Source organism: Canis lupus, chromosome 1 (assembly GCF_003254725.2).
Source record: "Canis lupus dingo isolate Sandy chromosome 1, ASM325472v2, whole genome shotgun sequence".
NCBI lineage: Eukaryota > Metazoa > Chordata > Mammalia > Carnivora > Canidae > Canis > Canis lupus.
Window position 1 is genome coordinate 109677746 of NC_064243.1, and position 16706 is coordinate 109694451.

The 16706-nt window shown below is 46.4% G+C and overlaps 1 protein-coding gene across 12 annotated transcripts in view; it reads right to left on the minus strand.

The window, feature by feature from the left end:
- CCDC61 (coiled-coil domain containing 61) overlaps window positions 1-16706 on the minus strand; it is a 32105-nt gene that overhangs the window by 14753 nt on the left and 646 nt on the right. For 9 of the 12 annotated variants that reach the window (XR_007402351.1, XR_004813217.2, XR_004813218.2 and 6 more), the window contains exons 2-5: window positions 10111-10269; window positions 9776-9858; window positions 6004-6161; window positions 4460-4621 (exon numbers count right to left, since the gene is read on the minus strand). Coding sequence is in view for 8 of the 12 variants with exons in the window: in XM_025424583.2 (XP_025280368.1) it covers window positions 4460-4621; window positions 6004-6161; window positions 9776-9858; window positions 10111-10269 (562 nt within the window). In the remaining 4 variants the exon portion in view is untranslated. Of the gene's footprint in view, window positions 1-4459; window positions 4622-6003; window positions 6162-9775; window positions 9859-10110; window positions 10270-12143; window positions 13198-13278; window position 16706 lie in introns of those variants that run through there. The other 3 variants (XM_035712465.2, XM_035712469.2, XM_049094255.1) reach the window with 3 other exon arrangements.

Here is a 16706-nt window from a genome sequence, read left to right on the forward strand (position 1 = left end):
CAACTGTAGGGGCACCTGAGTGGCTCAGTTGGTTAAGTGCCTTCAGCTCAGGTCAAGATCTCAGGGTCCTGGGATCCAGATCCATGTTAGGCTCCCTGCTCAGCAAGAAACCTGCTTCTCCCTCTCTCTCTGCTGCTTTTCCCCACTCCTGCTCTCTCTCCCTCAAATAAATAATAAAATATTTTTTAAAAATTAAATAAATACAATTATATAAACATCAATAAGATTTATATTTAAAGAAACCATTAGCAAAATCGTCCAAAGATGGAAAAAATCTAACAAAAGTATGATGGAATAACATCACTGAGACATTAAATAAGACCTAAATAAATGCAGAGGTATACTGTTTATATACTGGAACATTCACTATTTATACAGATTTCAGCTTCCCCTAAGCTATTCTATAGATTCAATGCAATATCAATAAAAATCCCAACAAGTTTTGGGGCACCTGGCTGGCTCAGTCAGTGGAGCATCCAACTCCTGGTCTCAGGGTTGTGAGTTCAAGCTCCATGTTAGGTGTAGAGATTACTTAAAAACAATAAAATCTCAAGCCTATTTTTTCTTAAGATTTTATTTATTTATTCATGAGAGACATACACAGAGAAAGAGGCAGAGACACAGGCAGAAAGAGAATCAGGCTCCATGCAGGGAGCCCAATGTGGGACTTGATTCCAGGACTCCAGGATCATGCCCTGGGCCGAAGGCAGACACTCAACCACTGAGCCTCCAGGCATCCCACATCCCCATTAAAAAAAAAAAAAAAAAAAGATTTGATTTATTTATTCATGAGAGACTCAGAGAGAGAGGAAGAGACATAGGCAGAGGGAGAAGCAGGCTCCTTGCAGGGAACCCAATGCAGGACTCAATCCTGGGACCCTAGGATCACGCCCTGAGCCAAAAGCAGAGGCTCAACCACTGAGCCACCCAGGCATCCCTCTCAAGGCTATTAAAAAAAATTCCAAGTTTTGTTTTTGTATTGAAAAACCTGATTCTAAAATTTATAAAGAAAAGCAAATTTCTAAAAACAACCAAAAAATTCTTAAAATGGAAAAACAAAACTCAGAAGACTTGCTCTACCCACTATCAGCCAAATTATAAAGCTACAATAATTTTAACAGTGTGGTGCTGGCACAGGGATAGACAAACCAATGTACTACAGAGCACAGAAACTCACCTGATTTGTGATGATATATAAACATTATTTGTGATAAAGGTGACAATGGTTAAGCTGTAGGGAAAGGATACTCTTTTTAATATCTGTCATTGGGTTGACTGACTGATCATGTGAAAAAAAACCATGAAAGGAGCCTACCTCCCCTCAAATCAATTTCAGGTAGACTGCAGATATAAATGTGAAAATCAAAAGAGAAAGAATGATAGAATATGATATAGGACAATATCTTCAAGATACTGGGAAAAAAGGATTCTAGAAGAAAACATAAAAATTACTAACTTTAGAGAAAAATTTAGTCTACATAAAATTAAGAACATGATTATCAAAAGGCACTACTAAGAGAGTGAAAAGGCCAGCTATAGAGGGCAAGGTTTCTGAAATACATAAAATTAACAAAGGGCTCATATCCTGGCTATATAAAGAGTTCCTGGAAATCAATAAGAAACAGAAGACACAGATGCTTGGTGGCTCAGTGGTTCAGCATCTGCCTTCAGCTCAGGGCATGAACCTGGAGTCCCAGGATCAAGTTCCACATTGGGCACCTGGCATGGAGCCTGCTTCTCCTCCCTCTGTCTATGTCTCTGCCTCTCTCTGTGTGTGTCTCTTGTGAACAAATAAATAAAATCTTAAAAAAAACAAACAAACACAGAAGACAGAAGAAAAATAGACATGACAGGTGAATAGGCAGCTCACAAAAGAGGAAACCTAAATGGCTACTAAATATATGAAAAACTGCTGGACCTCATTGGTAATTAAGGAAATGCAAATGAAAAGTACCAAGAGAGGGGATCCCTGGGTGGCTCAGCGGTTTAGCGCCTGCCTTTGGCCCAGGGCACAATCCTGGATCAAGTCCCGTTTCGGGTTCCCAGCATGGGAACCCAGCTTCTTCCTCTGCCTGTGTCTCTGCCTCTCTCTCTCTCTCTCTATCATGAATAAATAAATCAAGAAAGAAAGAAAGAAAGAAAGAAAGAAAGAAGAAAGAAAGAAAGAAAGAAAGAAAGAAAGAAAGAAAGAAGAAAGAGTCCCAATAGATGCTGGGCTGATGTGAACTTAGTAAGAAGGATCCAGGTCTCAACATCTGAACCCATCAGCCCCAACACCACTTGACAGCAGGCAAGCACACAGCACCACCAGGGATTCTGTCTTGCCAGAATCCTAAATCTGATGAGCCTATAGGCTACTTCACAGGAAATACAGGGGAAAGGGGACTACATTAAGCATGGATAGAAAATGAAGTATTTACAGAGGAGATATGATGTCTGGGATTTGCTTCTCAGGAAGAGAGGACTGTGTAGATCAAACAAGATGGGTAAAATGTAGATACCCATTGAATTGGGGGCACAAGTACATGTGCATTATACTATTGTCTATTTTTTTTTAATTTTTATTTATTTATGATAGTCACACACAGAGAGAGAGAGGCAGAGACACAGGCAGAGGGAGAAGCAGGCTCCATGCACTGGGAGCCCGACATGGGATTCGATCCCGGGTCTCCAGGATCGCGCCCTGGGCCAAAGGCAGGCGCCAAACCGCTGTGCCACCCAGGGATCCCTATTGTCTATTTTTATATGTTCTTGGAACTTTGCCTAATAAAAAGCTTCTTAAAATCTGTGGCTCCTCTATATTCTCCAAGGAGCTTCCCATTTGGCTCCGTCGGTTGACATCCCCCTTGCCTTCCTCTCTTCCCACCTTCCTCTCTGGTGCTGCTCCAGCCAAGCATCTCTTTGCAGATGCCAAGTCCCTCCTCCTGGAATGCTCTCTCTCACCCTTCAAGTGTCACATCCCCTACCCCCAGCCAGGCTAGGCCATGTCCCTCTCTCTCTGCTCTCTTGACTCTCTGTACATTTCCTTCCTACAGCTGGCACATATCAGTGTGATTATCTGTTTTCTGTCTGGATCCTCACTCCAGCTGTCTGGTCACTGTGATGGACCTGAGCAGACTGATTGTATCTGACTCCACTCCACTTATCATAAGCTGGGTGACCTTCACATCTCTGCAAAGTGGGACAATAATGATAATAATCCCTATTTATGAGGTTGTAAGAATCTATGAAGAGTGCTTGGACCGTGTCTGGCACTGAGTAAGAGCTCAAGAAGCATTAACTAGGGCGGGGCAGTGTGCCTGGCACACAGTATGAACCAGAAAAATGATGGATGGATGAATGAATGAATTTGGAGTCTGCCCAAACTCCTCACCAGTTAGGAAGAGGAAGTTGGGAAGAGGAAGAGAAGAAGCGCCTGACCAGCTATAGGATCTCAAGCCACTCTCTCTGGTTCTGGTTGGTTCTGAAGGGCAAAGGGTGCCACGCTGTGGCCAGTCTGGGAAACGCATACATCCACACACTAGAGAGACCAGGGGGTAGATCCTGAGGATAAACTGAGGCTAAAGCTTATCCTGCTTCCCAGCAATGCACAGCCAGGCTCTTCCAGAAAGACCTACAAGGCTCTCCTGCTCCATGAGCTCCCACTCCTCCCTGTCAGCCCCAACACTCAGTCCTGGTCTAGCGGCCACCAACAAAACACCAACAAAAGGAAACAAAGGGGGCTTGGTGCTGGCTGCCTGGATTCAAGGTTGAGCCTGGCCATATTACTCACTGTGTGACCTGGGGCAAGTTCTCTAACCTCTCTTGGCCTGTTTTCCTCGTCTGCACAATGGGGATAGCAGCAATGCCCCACCTTGCAAGGATTAAAGGAATGAAGTCATAAAGCACTGAACAGAATCCCTGGCGTACAGTGAAATGCTCAATAAATGTAAGCTGCTGTAACAATTATTATTGTTGTTATTAAAAATATTATGGGGGGGAGTGCCTGGGTAGCTCAGGAGGTTACGTCAGGTGACTCAGGTCAACATCTGTCTGCCCCCTGGGCTGGCTACGATGTAAAAGGCAGGGAGGGGGTCAGTACAAAGGAGGCCCTGGATATAACTCTACCTCCCACCCTGTCTTTGCACATGTGCTCCCTTTGCCTAGAACACCCCTCCAGGCTACCAGGCAGGCTCCAGTCTCCCCTCTGGGCTTCCCAAGCCTCATCTGCTGTGAATCATCACTGTCTTCAGACAAAGCTATCTCCCCCACTGGACTGGGAGTCCCAGGAGAGCAGGGCCAGGACTGTCTCAGTCATCACTGTGTCCCCAGCACTGCCCAGCACAAGGCAGGCACAGAATAAATACCTGGTGCATGAGGGACCACCAGCCTCCCAGGAGCACTGAGCAGGGGGCCATGGCATGCCTGCCTGGATGCCTCCCCCACACAGCCACAGCCGCATTCCCTTCCCAAGACTCACTGCTCCCTCAGGTGCCAGATCTCGCTCTCTCGGGTGTCCCGCACATCCTGACCATCCAGCCCTCGAAGGCGGCCCAGCTCTTCCTTCAGTGAACGGATGATGCTCTGCAGGACCACAGGGTCTGGCTTGCCCTGGTACGGGAGGGGCAGCGGGTAGTGAATCCTGAGGAGGATCAGAACCATGGCAGCTCAGAGGCCAAGAAGCCACCCGAGGGTAACTACCAGACCCTGAGAGCCTTCAAGTATGAAAAAACCCAGTTCCAAAAACCTCACATTACCAGAGTCTTAAGTTCTGAATGCACCTTCGAGCCCCTTCCCTGCTCCCCTACCCCTCACAGCAGCCTGCCACCCCTCAGACTCCATTATGTAGCAATCTTGGAACTGCTGGGATTGACAGGCCTGGTGCAGTCTGGGCGAACTTCCTTGTCATATCCTGCTGGTGGAGTGAACACTGGGATCATGTTGCTTGCCACCAAGCACAGTCCTAACTCAGACTCTGTAGGGGTAGGTTCTAAATGGCCTGACCCGCCTCACCTCTTGGCTGAGGAGAGGTAGGGTACCTTGATTAACTCCCCCACCAGATGCTATGCATAGGGAACAGACAACATCCCACTAGAAAATCCAGGAGCTATTATCAAATGGGGCAGACACCATCCCTTGGCTACCTAAAAGCCATTCCCAACTCCCTTCTGACTTGCCATCACCCACTATACAGCCTAAAGAGCCAGCTTATTCATTATCCTAGTATCCTCTGCATGTGACCACTTGTGGCCAAATATTAGAGCAAGGCCACAAGACCATTTCTGGCCAAATATTATCGGAAATCTGTTGGCCATCTTCTAGAACACTTTTGTTTTCCTGATGAAAATGGTAGATGTTGGGATGCCCGGGTGGCTCAGCAGTTGAGTATCTCCCTTTGGCTCAGGGTGTGATCCTGGAGTTCCGGAATTGAGTCCCACATCAGGCTCCCTGCATGGAGCCTGCTTCTCCCTCTGCCTGTGTCTGTGCCTCTGTGTGTGTGTGTGTGTCTCTCATGAATAAATAGATAAAATATTTTAAAAGAATAAAAATAAAAAATAAATTTTAAAAATTTAAAAATTTTAAAAAAGAAAGAAAAGAAAACGGTAGTTGCAATTAGCTAGTAAGGCCCTGTTCTCTTCCTCTTGCTTTGATACAGAAGCAGTGCCTGGGGGGCAGCAGTCATTTTGTGACCAGGAAGGGATAAGGATGGAGGTCAAAAAGCCAACACATTACCAATGACAAAAGGAAACAAAACAAAACTGAAGGAGCCTGAGTCCCTAAAGAAACTGCTGGGTAGTAGCCACCTACCTAGACATCTTATTGTGTGATAAACTATTGTTTGTTTAAAGCACTAGCAATAGTTATTCTGCTACTTATAGCCCAACACATAGTAAATGATAGAATCTCAACACTGAAGATTCCAAAGGAAATACCCTCACTTGCCCTCAGGGGTTCCTGAGTTCTAATCACATCCCCTCCCACCTGCCCACCAGCCAAAGCCTGGAGCCAGTCCCTTATCCCCACCTGTCAAACTCCACGGAGTAGATGAGAATCAGGTAGCGCTTGGAGTTAAGCTGGGCTGATCTTGAGGCCAAGGGGCCTGGGCGGCCCCCCATCTTGCGATTTCGCAGGGACTCCAGATCTGTGTAGGTCAGCAGGTCAAGGGTGACTGACTCACTGCTCTGTTGGAGGAGGATGGAAGGAAATGCCACCAGACCCAACACGGCCATACCCAGAGCACAAAACCCAGATGCCCAGGCCATGCCCCATCCATTCTTTGGGCTAGCTGGGCTCCTGAGGCTGATGATCAAGATGGCCCTGCCCCAGGGGCTGGCACAAGGACACCAGAGGAAGAAACTGGAAAGAACTTAAATGCTCCACCATGAGGGACAGCTTAGTGTTGTATCTCTCTCTAAGTGTTGTTCAAAGACCCCTGGGGGTCCCCGAGACCCATTCAGGGAGTCCACGAGGTCCAAACAATTTTCATAATAATACTAAAATGCCATGTGCCCTTTGTGGCTGTGCTGGTATTTACATCGATGGTGAAAAATAATGGTGGGTAAAACTGATGGTGTCCATTAGTGCAAATCAAGCCAGTGATGTCAAATGTACTAGCAGTCACTGTATTCTCTGTTGCCATGCAGTCTCAGTGGGGGGCCAGGAAGGAAGAAGAAACAAATCTAACACAGGAAATCCAACCTAGAGCATCCTTAATGAAGCAGTAGAAATTATTAATTTTATTCAATCTCCATTCTTGAGTACATGGCTTTTTACTACTCTGTGACAAGATGGGAAGCACACATTTTGTGGCATACCAAAGTACGACAGTTGTCTCAGGAAGAAACTTGTGTAATCGAGTTTGGGGCTAAATTAGCCGCTCTTTCATGGAATGCTATTTTTACTTGAAAGAACGACTGACAGACAAAACTCTGGTTATTCAGACTTGGGTGTCTGGCAGGCATTTTCTCAAAAATGAACAAAGTCAGACTGTCACTTCAAGAAAAACAGCTAACGGTATTTGTTGCCAATGACAAAATTCAAACTTCACAGCAAAAATTAGAATTTTGGAAAACTTGGATCTGCCACTGTGTGGTTCAGAAGCTGCTGGATGTTGAAAGACTTCCTGGTGAGATCAGGGAGGATATTAACAAATGTGACTTCCTGATATTGTATAATGAAATGTATCAACATTCAGAAGATCTGTGTAACTCACTGAACCGTATTTCCCACATGACCAATGCATGATATCATAGAGTGGGTAAAAGATCCAAGGAAAGCTCAAGATACATCAAAGGATTTTAATGTAACATAAGACAAAAAGTTCATTGATAGCTTTTGGACTCCACACTACAACAAACCTTTAAGAAATTACCACCTGTCCACTTTTAGTATGTTAGCAAAGAAGGATTAAAGGACTCCCTTTTCCAACTACATATCTATGTGAAGGAGATTTTTCTTTTTTTGTTTTGTTTTGTTTTAAATTTTTATTATTTATTTGACAGAGAGAGACAGAGCACAAGCAGAGGGAGCAGCAGGCAGAGAGAGAAGCAGACTCCCTGCTGAACAGGGAGCCCAATGCAGGGCTCAATCCCAGGACCCTAGGGATTATGTCCTGAGCCAAAGGCAGACACTTAACGGAATGAGCTACCCACATGCCCTGAGGGAGATTTTTCTACATACACTTCAACCAAAACATAGCACAACAGACTGAATGCAGAACCACATCTAAGAATCTAGCGGTTTCTTATTAAGCAAGACATTAAAGAGAGTTGCAAAAATGTAAAACAATGCTATATTTCCTACTAATTTATTTTGTTTTAGAAAATGTATTTTTAAGGCAGCCCAGTTGGCTCAGTGGTTTAGCGCCGCCTTCAGCCCAGGGTGTGATCCTGGGGACCCGGGATCAAGTCCCACATCGGGCTCCCTGCAGAGCCTGCCTCTCCCTCTGCCTGTGTCTCTGCCCCTCTCTCTGTGTGTCTCTCATGAATAAATAAATAAAATCTTAAAAAAAAAAAAGAAAATGTATTTTTCATAAAAATGTAATTTAACATATAACTGATTTATTATTATTAATTTGTAAATATGTTTACATCATTCTCAGTTTTTTTTTCATTCTCAGTTTTAATTTATAAAACACCTAGTTAATATATAACAGGGCAAACAAATATTGTTAAATAAAACCTGCATAAACAAAAGCTCTTTGACGTTCTCAATAATTTTTAAGAGCATAAAGAGGTTGTGACACCAAAAAACTTGAGAACCACTGGGTTAAACAAATCATGCCACAAGGCTATAATGGAATACTATGCAGCCACTAATAAGGATGACAAACTCACAAGTTGATGACAATAATAAAAACAGACAATATCTGTAAAGCACTTATGAGTCAGGTGCTATTCTAAGCTTTTTACACAGAACCTTAATCTTCACCACACTGAAATAGGGACTATTATTATCCCCACATTACAGTTAAGAAAACTAAGGCATGATGCACCTGGATGGCTCAGTCAGTTAAGCATCCGACTCTTGATTTTGGCCCCAGTTATGATCTCAGGGTTTCGAGACTAAGCTCTGAGTTAGACTATGCTGAGTGTAGAACCTGCTTAAGATTCTTTCTCTCCCTCTGTGCCCCTCCACCCATTTATGCACTCTCTCTCTCTCTAAAAGAGAAAAAAAAGAAAAGAAAGAAAAAGAAAAGGAAAGAAAGAGGGGAAAAAAGAAAACTAAAGCATGGAAGGGAAGTAACTGGCCCAGGGTTCCCGGCTAGTAAGTGGCAGTGATGAATCTGACTTCAGAGTTCATGCTATACTACTTACACATACCAAAACATTAACAGTCTGAAGTATGGGATAGAAAGGGGATTATAAGAGACTGTCACTTTCTAAATCATGCACTGAAACACTGTCATTATGAGTGCAAATTTTATCTACAATTAAAGAAATAATGTAGTTCAAAGTTTTAAAATGATGTCTAAATAGCATTCCTGCCATTCTAACTTCCAGCCTTTTTTTCCTATTAATACTTTTAACTACTTGACATTATATATTTTTCTAATTTTCTGTTTCTCCCACTAGAATTCAGCTTCATAAGGATCAGAACTTTGTCTCTTTTGCTCACTGCTGTATCCTAATGTCTACTACCAGTATAGATGCTCAGTAAAAATTACACAAATGAATACCTATATTCACTGATGTGACTAAATGTTAGTGAAATATTGTTGAATCCTTTAAAAGTAGGTTAAAGAATACTTGGGGAAGGGATGCCTGGGTGGCTCAGGGGTTGAGTGTCTGTCTGCCTTTGGCTCAGAGTGTGATCCCAAAGCCCTGGGATCGAGTCCCACATTGGGCTTCCTGCATGGAGCCTGCTTCTCCCTCTCTTTCTTTGTATCTCTCATGAATAAATAAATGAAAAAATCTTTAAAAAATACTTGGGGAAATACGTCAGCTATATAAAATTATACATCTGCAAATACACATACACATACACTTTTACAAGTAAACAGAAGTAGAGAAAAGGCTAGAGTGATTTTTACCAAAATATTAATAAAATATTACCAGGCATGAGTATTAGAAGTAGAGTGATTTTTACTTTCTTCTTTACATTTCTCTACGACATGAATTTTTTATACAGGAATAACTCCTTAGGATCAGAATAAACCACTTACATTTGGGAAAGAAAAAGATAGCCCTGTCCCTTTAAGGAAAGAGAAGGTGGAAGGTCTTGCATACATCAGGTAGGCATCTAACCCCCCCAGGGATCCAGAAAACCTCCCCTGGCCCCCAGCCCTGGCCCCTACCTGGGTAAGAGCTGACTCCAGCATGTTACAGAAGATGTTGAACTGTTTGAAGTTCCCTGTCTTGTGAGTTAGATCTTCGATGACTGGGTAGAAAGAAAAATCCTTCCTAAAGTCTCACCGTTTGCCAGCCCAAGAGCTGCCATCCAAGCTTTTCAACTTCCCCCAATTCCAGTGCCTCTGGCCTGAGGGATGAGCCCTCCACACCGCCCTCCCCACCTTAGAGTCTCTGGTTAGGTAGAAGAGGCAGATGGGCAGGTTCCTGGTTGGACTCATCTTCAGGAAGAAGGTGATCCTGGGGAAGGACAGGTGAACCCACCCAAGGCTGGCACACTCACAGCTGGCATCGAATTCGCCCCGCCACTGATCAGCTGTCATCCGGTCTTCCACCTCCAGCTCTAGCACCTGCCCAGACACCACCACCCGCACGGCATGCTCCACACCCCGGAAGACGTAGTCCACCTGCAGGCCAGCTGGCTGGTCCATGGCCAGTGTTGCTGGAGAGAGGGATGAGACAGAGACCCAGAGGGGCTGAGAGCCCAGGCTCGAAAGCTGGAAGGCCAGAGTTTATATGCTTCCTCCACCATTTACCAGCTTTGGCACTTTAGAAAAGAGACTCCCTCTCTGCGCCTCAATTTCCTCATCTGCAGAATGGGTATAATAATGGCATCCACCTCATAGAGTTGTCATGAGGATTAAATTGGACAATACACATAAAAGCATTTAGAACTGTGTCCATGCCCAACACACGCTGGCTAGTAGAATATATGATTTCTGACAAGAGAATCATGATTAATACTGATTATTATTAATCCTATGCTCATTATATATTAATTATTCAAACATTTGTGGAGGAAAATCAAGCTACAAAGGGGGACAGAGTACTGAGGTCAGGCAGGGCAAATTTTAAATAGGGGATCAGGGCAGGTCTCTCTGAGGAGGTAACCTATGGGCAGAGAACTGAAGGAAGTCAGGGAGCAAGTCATATGGCTATCTAGGGAAAGTGGTCCAAGTTTAGAGAACAGCGGCACTATATATTATCAATGATACACTTAAATCATGTCCAGTGAACTAATAACCAATTTTATTAATTAGTCTAAGTACCTTCTCTTAGCCAATAGGGCTACCACACGCTGTTAGCTCTATGAAGTGGAAGAAAGGGTCAGATCTCTGCCTTCAGCCTGGAATTTAGGGGGTGGCTCAGAATGAGAGCCCCAGGCTGCTTGAGTTCATATCGGGTTCCAGCTATGTGCATATATATGGGCATATATTTAACCTCTCTTGGAGCAAGATTCCTTATCTTTAAAGCACATGCCATCCTGGGTGCTGGGGATATGATAAGCCAAATCATGCCCCTACCCTCAAGAGGGCAGCAATAGTCAGAGGTATAAAAATGTCAAAAAAAAAAAAAAAAAAAAGCAAAGTAGTAGTAAAAGGAGACATTGTGGGTAGGTGTTGCTCTTTTAGCTAAGGTAGCTAGGGAAGGCCTCTTTGAGCAGCAGCCTGGAGGGGGGTAAGAAGGGTGAATATCTGGCGGAAGAGTGTCGAGGGAAAGGGAACAGCCAGGCAAGAGCTCTAAGGTGGGACATTCCTGGTTTGTTCTAAGAACAGTAAGGGGAACATGAGGGAGGGACAGAGATGAGATATACCGGGTCAGAGGATGCTCATGCAGGCTTTCACAAGCCCACAGGAGGATAACAGTGCTCATCTCCTTGGTGTAAAGATTAAATGAGTTAATCACATTAAAATCCTTGGACAAATTGAGCAATGCCTGACACACAGCAAGCACTCATATACATACTGGCATTATTATTATTACTTTGTTGTTGTGTCTTGAAAGACAACAGAAACAAGGCAAGCCCATTTTCTCCCCAGTGTACAGATGGAGAAACTGAGACTCAGCAGAGTCCTATGCTGCCCCAAAGACAGAGTTACCCAGGGCTGCCCTAACCCATATCATAGGGACCCTTCCAAAGCCTGGTCTCCTCTCCGCTACATGTTTTATTCCTCACACTTTCCCCAAGAAATCCTCGTAAAGGCTGATATCAGAAAATATAATATTGTAAAGCCAGAAAATGATGAGCCCTGAAACTCTAGGTCCCCTCCCCAGATAAATGAATAAGCCCATAACCCTCTGCAAGTAATTTCAGGGGCTCCCAGAATACCACCCTGAGGCCCATCCATACATCCCCTTTCTCCAAGGCTGAAGGACAACTCCCAAAGCCCCAGACATCCTGGCAGGTTCCTCTGTCTCTCAACCCAAGCTCTTAAGTTTATTTGGGGGAGGGGTCTCTCATGTTTGGAAGCCTGTTTGAAATTGAGACACCTTTTTCCCTTGAAAATCCACACTCTCACAATTAGGCACTCTCACATTCTCTGGAGGTTCAGGGGTGAGGTTAATAATCCCTGATCTATGTGCAAACAGCTATGCGGCTCAACATATCCCGCATCCCCTGGTCCTCAGTGCGGGGGCCTGGCAGCGCGGGCCCCGCCCCACCAGGCGTCCTAGACCCCGCCCTCCGACTCGCGAGCCAATCAACAGTCGCGCCGTTCTGGTTACCACGGCGTTGGAGGTACCCGCAGACCGCCCGAGGAGCTTCACTGCCCAGTTCACCACCCCACTCGTGGTACCTAACTCCGGGGAGGAGACAGAGGAATAAAGGGGCCCGTCCCACCCCATCTCCAGCACCAACCCAGCCCTGCTCTTCTCCTTCCCCACTCCCCCACATTAGCTCCCCACTGGCATCCTGAGAATAGCAGCCCTTCACCATATCACAGGGCCTTTCTGTATCCAACCGCCCTGACGTCACTAGCCTCCACCTCAGTCCCCAGATACTAAGCCCCTGAATATTCTCCCCGAATTCCATTGTCCCCTTACACACCTGCCTCCCACACCTCCACACACTTCGCCCGCTCCCTTCCCCTCATCCCCTCTTCTCGCCTTCTGTCGTGAGTGTTCAACGACTGCTGACTGAATAAATCCCACAGCCCATCACTCATTCCCCAGAGGGCCTAGAGATTCTGGACTCTCCTCGCCTCCCCACTGCAGAACCTCCCTCCCTCCATATTCCAGCCTCACCCCTTCTACCACATTCCCGACACCAGCCCTCTCTACTCCCTTTCCCAAGTCCCTTACTGCCATTCATCTCTCCCAGATCGGGGGGCAGGGGACCACATTCCCCTTCTCCGTACACTAGCCCCCATGTTCCCCTGGGCTTTCCTCCATATTTTACCTGAATTTTGCTCCCTCCTATTATTCCTCCCGGATTCTGCCTGCATATTTGCCCAAATGGGGATCTACCTCATTTTCAGCCTGTCTCACATTATCCCCATATTTCACCTGGAGTCTGTTCCCTCCCAGATTCCATGTAAACCCCTTCCCTACATTTTCCACCTCTCTTCCCTGCAGAGGCTTTCCAGAACATCCCCTTTACTCCCCCCCAATTCTGAGATTCCCCAGGTCCCAAGCCCTTCCCTCCTTCACCCCTCACCCCCCGTCCTTCTACCTGCATCCTCCATCCTTGCTCTGTGACCAGTGGCCCATCCTGGTTGCTGGTCTCGTTCCAGTCCCCAGATTCTCCTAGCTCCTCTTCGTCTCAGCTTCCTGACCCTGCATTCAAGGCCCCGCCCTCGCCAACCCGTGACGTCAGCACTTCAACCTTGCGTGCGCTCCGCGTGCACACCCCAGCACCCCACTCTGGCCCACACACCTGACCCCATTTCTCTGCCTTGTGACATCATGGCTTCAGCACACACGCACGTACACGCACGCACATTGCACATACGCCCAAGCACACACAGCTTTCAGACTCCAGCCCTTTTCCGTCTCATCTTTCAATACGGTGAGTCCCCTCTCCGTTTCCATCTGGGTCCCTGGCTCTTCCTCCTCCCAAGAGCGCTCCTTGGATATTTTGGATTTCAAAGCCCTCGCCCTGGGGTGGGAGCCGAGAATCCTCCATGCTGGGCTTCCCCCAAAACAAATCCACATCACCAACTCTCATACGAGATATGGGTAAATCACCACCGCTGTCAACCCCCAACCCTGATGGCTATTTCACATTGTTTGCAGCACGCTGCCCAGGTGCCACCACCACATATTCCAGCCTGGCCAAGACCTAGCTGCATTCTCCTATGCAGTGTACCCCCAACCCGACATACACACACTGGCGTGGCCTGAGTGACTCCTTGCCCCCATTCTAAGCTCACCTTCCTGCCATGTGAGTGAACTCCCCTCCCTTCACCTTGCACCTCCCCCCCAGAATATAGACCAAAGCCTTCCACACTGTTCCCCTGAAACACGTAACCACAAAAGCCCTTTAGGACTCTCCACAATCCACCCCTCCATAGTGCACACTGCAGCCCACCACCACCCTCTGGGGTATCCAAATCTCAGCCCCTATTCTCCCTCAAACACTTTTTTACTTAGATAAATAAGGACTATGTACACATATCAACCAGTGACTTGTCCTTAATTCTGTTCCCTGGTAGATGCCGTAACCATCCCCGATTTTAGAGGATGAAACAGGTTTGCCTAAAATCCTACAGTGAGGAGCTGTCACATTGGTCCCCCTACCCATTACCCAGCTACCCTTCCCCAATCATCTTCTGTTTTCTCCCATAACTTTCTGCTCCTTTCCCTCCATGCATCAATCCTTAGGTGTGGCCTCATACTTTAAACATGACACACACTGCAGGACAGGGACTCCTGGGTTTAGTTCCCGCTCCACCACTTACCAACAATGTGACCCGGGGCAAGGCACTTACCCTCTCTGGGCCTTTTCCCTTCAGTAAAGTGAGGATAATAAAAGCTCCCATCTCACATAGGATGATTGTGAGGATTAAATTAATACATGTAAGGAGCTTCAAACAGTGCCTGGCACTCGGTCAGCTGTTTACCATCTGTGCAACTAGCTGACAGCTAGTCGACAGACCAGAAGCCCAAGAGGGCAGAGCCATTTTGATCATTCTTGTATCTTCAGCATTCTGGCACAGATCGGGGACCACTTGTGAGTTTATGCTAGATGCCAGGAAACGGGGTTCTAGGCACAGGAGATATAGCTAAGGCCCTCTTCCTTTAGCTCACTCCTTTGTCAACAGGTCCCAGCTCCAATGTCCATTCCTGCAGGAAGCCCTCCCTGACTCCCGGGCTAGGTGAGGAGCTGTCTCAATCACCAGTGTCCTCAGCACTGCCTGGCAGAGGGCCAGCCACAGAAGGGGAATTTAATGATGAGAGCTCCAGTACAAGCTCTGAGCTGGTCTGTTTCTTCAAGTGAGGAGTGCAGACCTTCAGCATGAATACTGGTGCTTGATAAAAATGGAGGATCTTTGGCATGATCCCAGATCTACAGAAGCAGAACCCCTGTGGGTGGGCCCAGGAATCTGCATTTCCTACAAGCTCCCGGAGCACTGAGATCTGAGAGCTTCTGCCCTTGGATACCACAACCTGCCCAGTTTATTACTCCATCTTGACCCCACCACTCCAAGACTATCTCAGTTCAACAACACTGCCCTATACCGCCAGGAGTGCTCCTCCCACACCCCAGAAATGGTGGTGATGGTGGTTTAATACAAGTACCACTTTTTAAGCCTCTATGGGCACTTCTAGGCTCTGAATTCTATATTCTTATAGAACCAACACTCTAGTGGGGGGTGGGAGTCTAAGAAGCCAGTAGGTATAAACAAACACTAATATAGTGCTAAGTGTTACCGAAGAAAAACAAAACCAGGTGATGAGGGGGCTAGGGAGAAACAGGAGCTATTTTAGCTTGGGTGGTCTGTGAGGGTCTGTCTGTGGATTTGACATTTGAACAGAGATGTAAGGGAGGTGAGGGAGAAGCCATGTAGACATCTGGAGGGAATGTGATCCAGAGGGCAGCAAGGACTTTCCCCAGGCGGGAATGGATTTGCTATGTCTGAGGAATGAGAAGGCCAGAGTGGCTGAAGCAGTGCAAACAAGAAAGAATGGTGCGAGTTGAGGGCAAAGTGGAGGGAAAGCTGGATCGGGTAGGTCACTGTGGGTTTGGCAAGGACTTGTACTATGTGAGGTGGGAGCCACGGGAGTGCCTGGACCAGGGAGCAACATGATTCGACTTCTCCTTTAATAGGAACCCCCAACTGTGGGATTCAGGGCAGAGGCAAGGAGCCCAGGGAGGAGGCCACTGCAAGAGACTAGAGGTAAAAGCAAGTGGTAGCATGAATCAAAGGAGTAGCAAGGGAGTTGGTGAAATTGGGCTGGATTCTGGAATTGTTTTAAAGATAGACCCATGAGAGGGGCACCTGGGTGGCTCAGTGGTTGAGCATCTGCCTTCGGCTCAGGTCATAATCCCTATGCCCATGTCTCTGCCTCCCATGAATAAATAAATAAAATCTTTTTTAAAAGAAACAAAGATAGATCCATGAGATTTGCTGATTGGCAGATGGCACATGGGCAAGGGAAAGGAAGAGTCAAGGACAACTCGAAGGCTTTAGTCCCGAGTACCTGGAAGAATGCAACTGTCATCAGCAGCTTTGGGAGGCTGAAAGGGGGAAACTACAAGTTTGATTTGGGACAAGTTTTTAAAGCATGGATATCAGTTGGATTTCCAAGTAGAGAAGAGTCAGCCACTGGACACATGAGTCTGGAGTTCTGGGGAGAGATCCAGGCTGCAGACAGGCATTGTCATATAAAGAGCATGCAAGCCAAGAGACTGCACGAGGACAGCGGGTGAGCAGCACAGAGAGAGAAAAGATGAGTTCGTTCTAAGGATGATAAAGCTGAGGCACAGAGAGCCAAAGAATTTGCCCAAAGCTACCATGACGTTCAGTGGCAGGACCAGCGCTTCAACTCAGGGAACCCAACTCCAGAGCCCAAAGTCTTAACCACCCGGACGGCTGTTGGGAAGTTTAAGAATAATTCCTACAAAACCTGGCACATAGTACGCCATGCATAAACGCT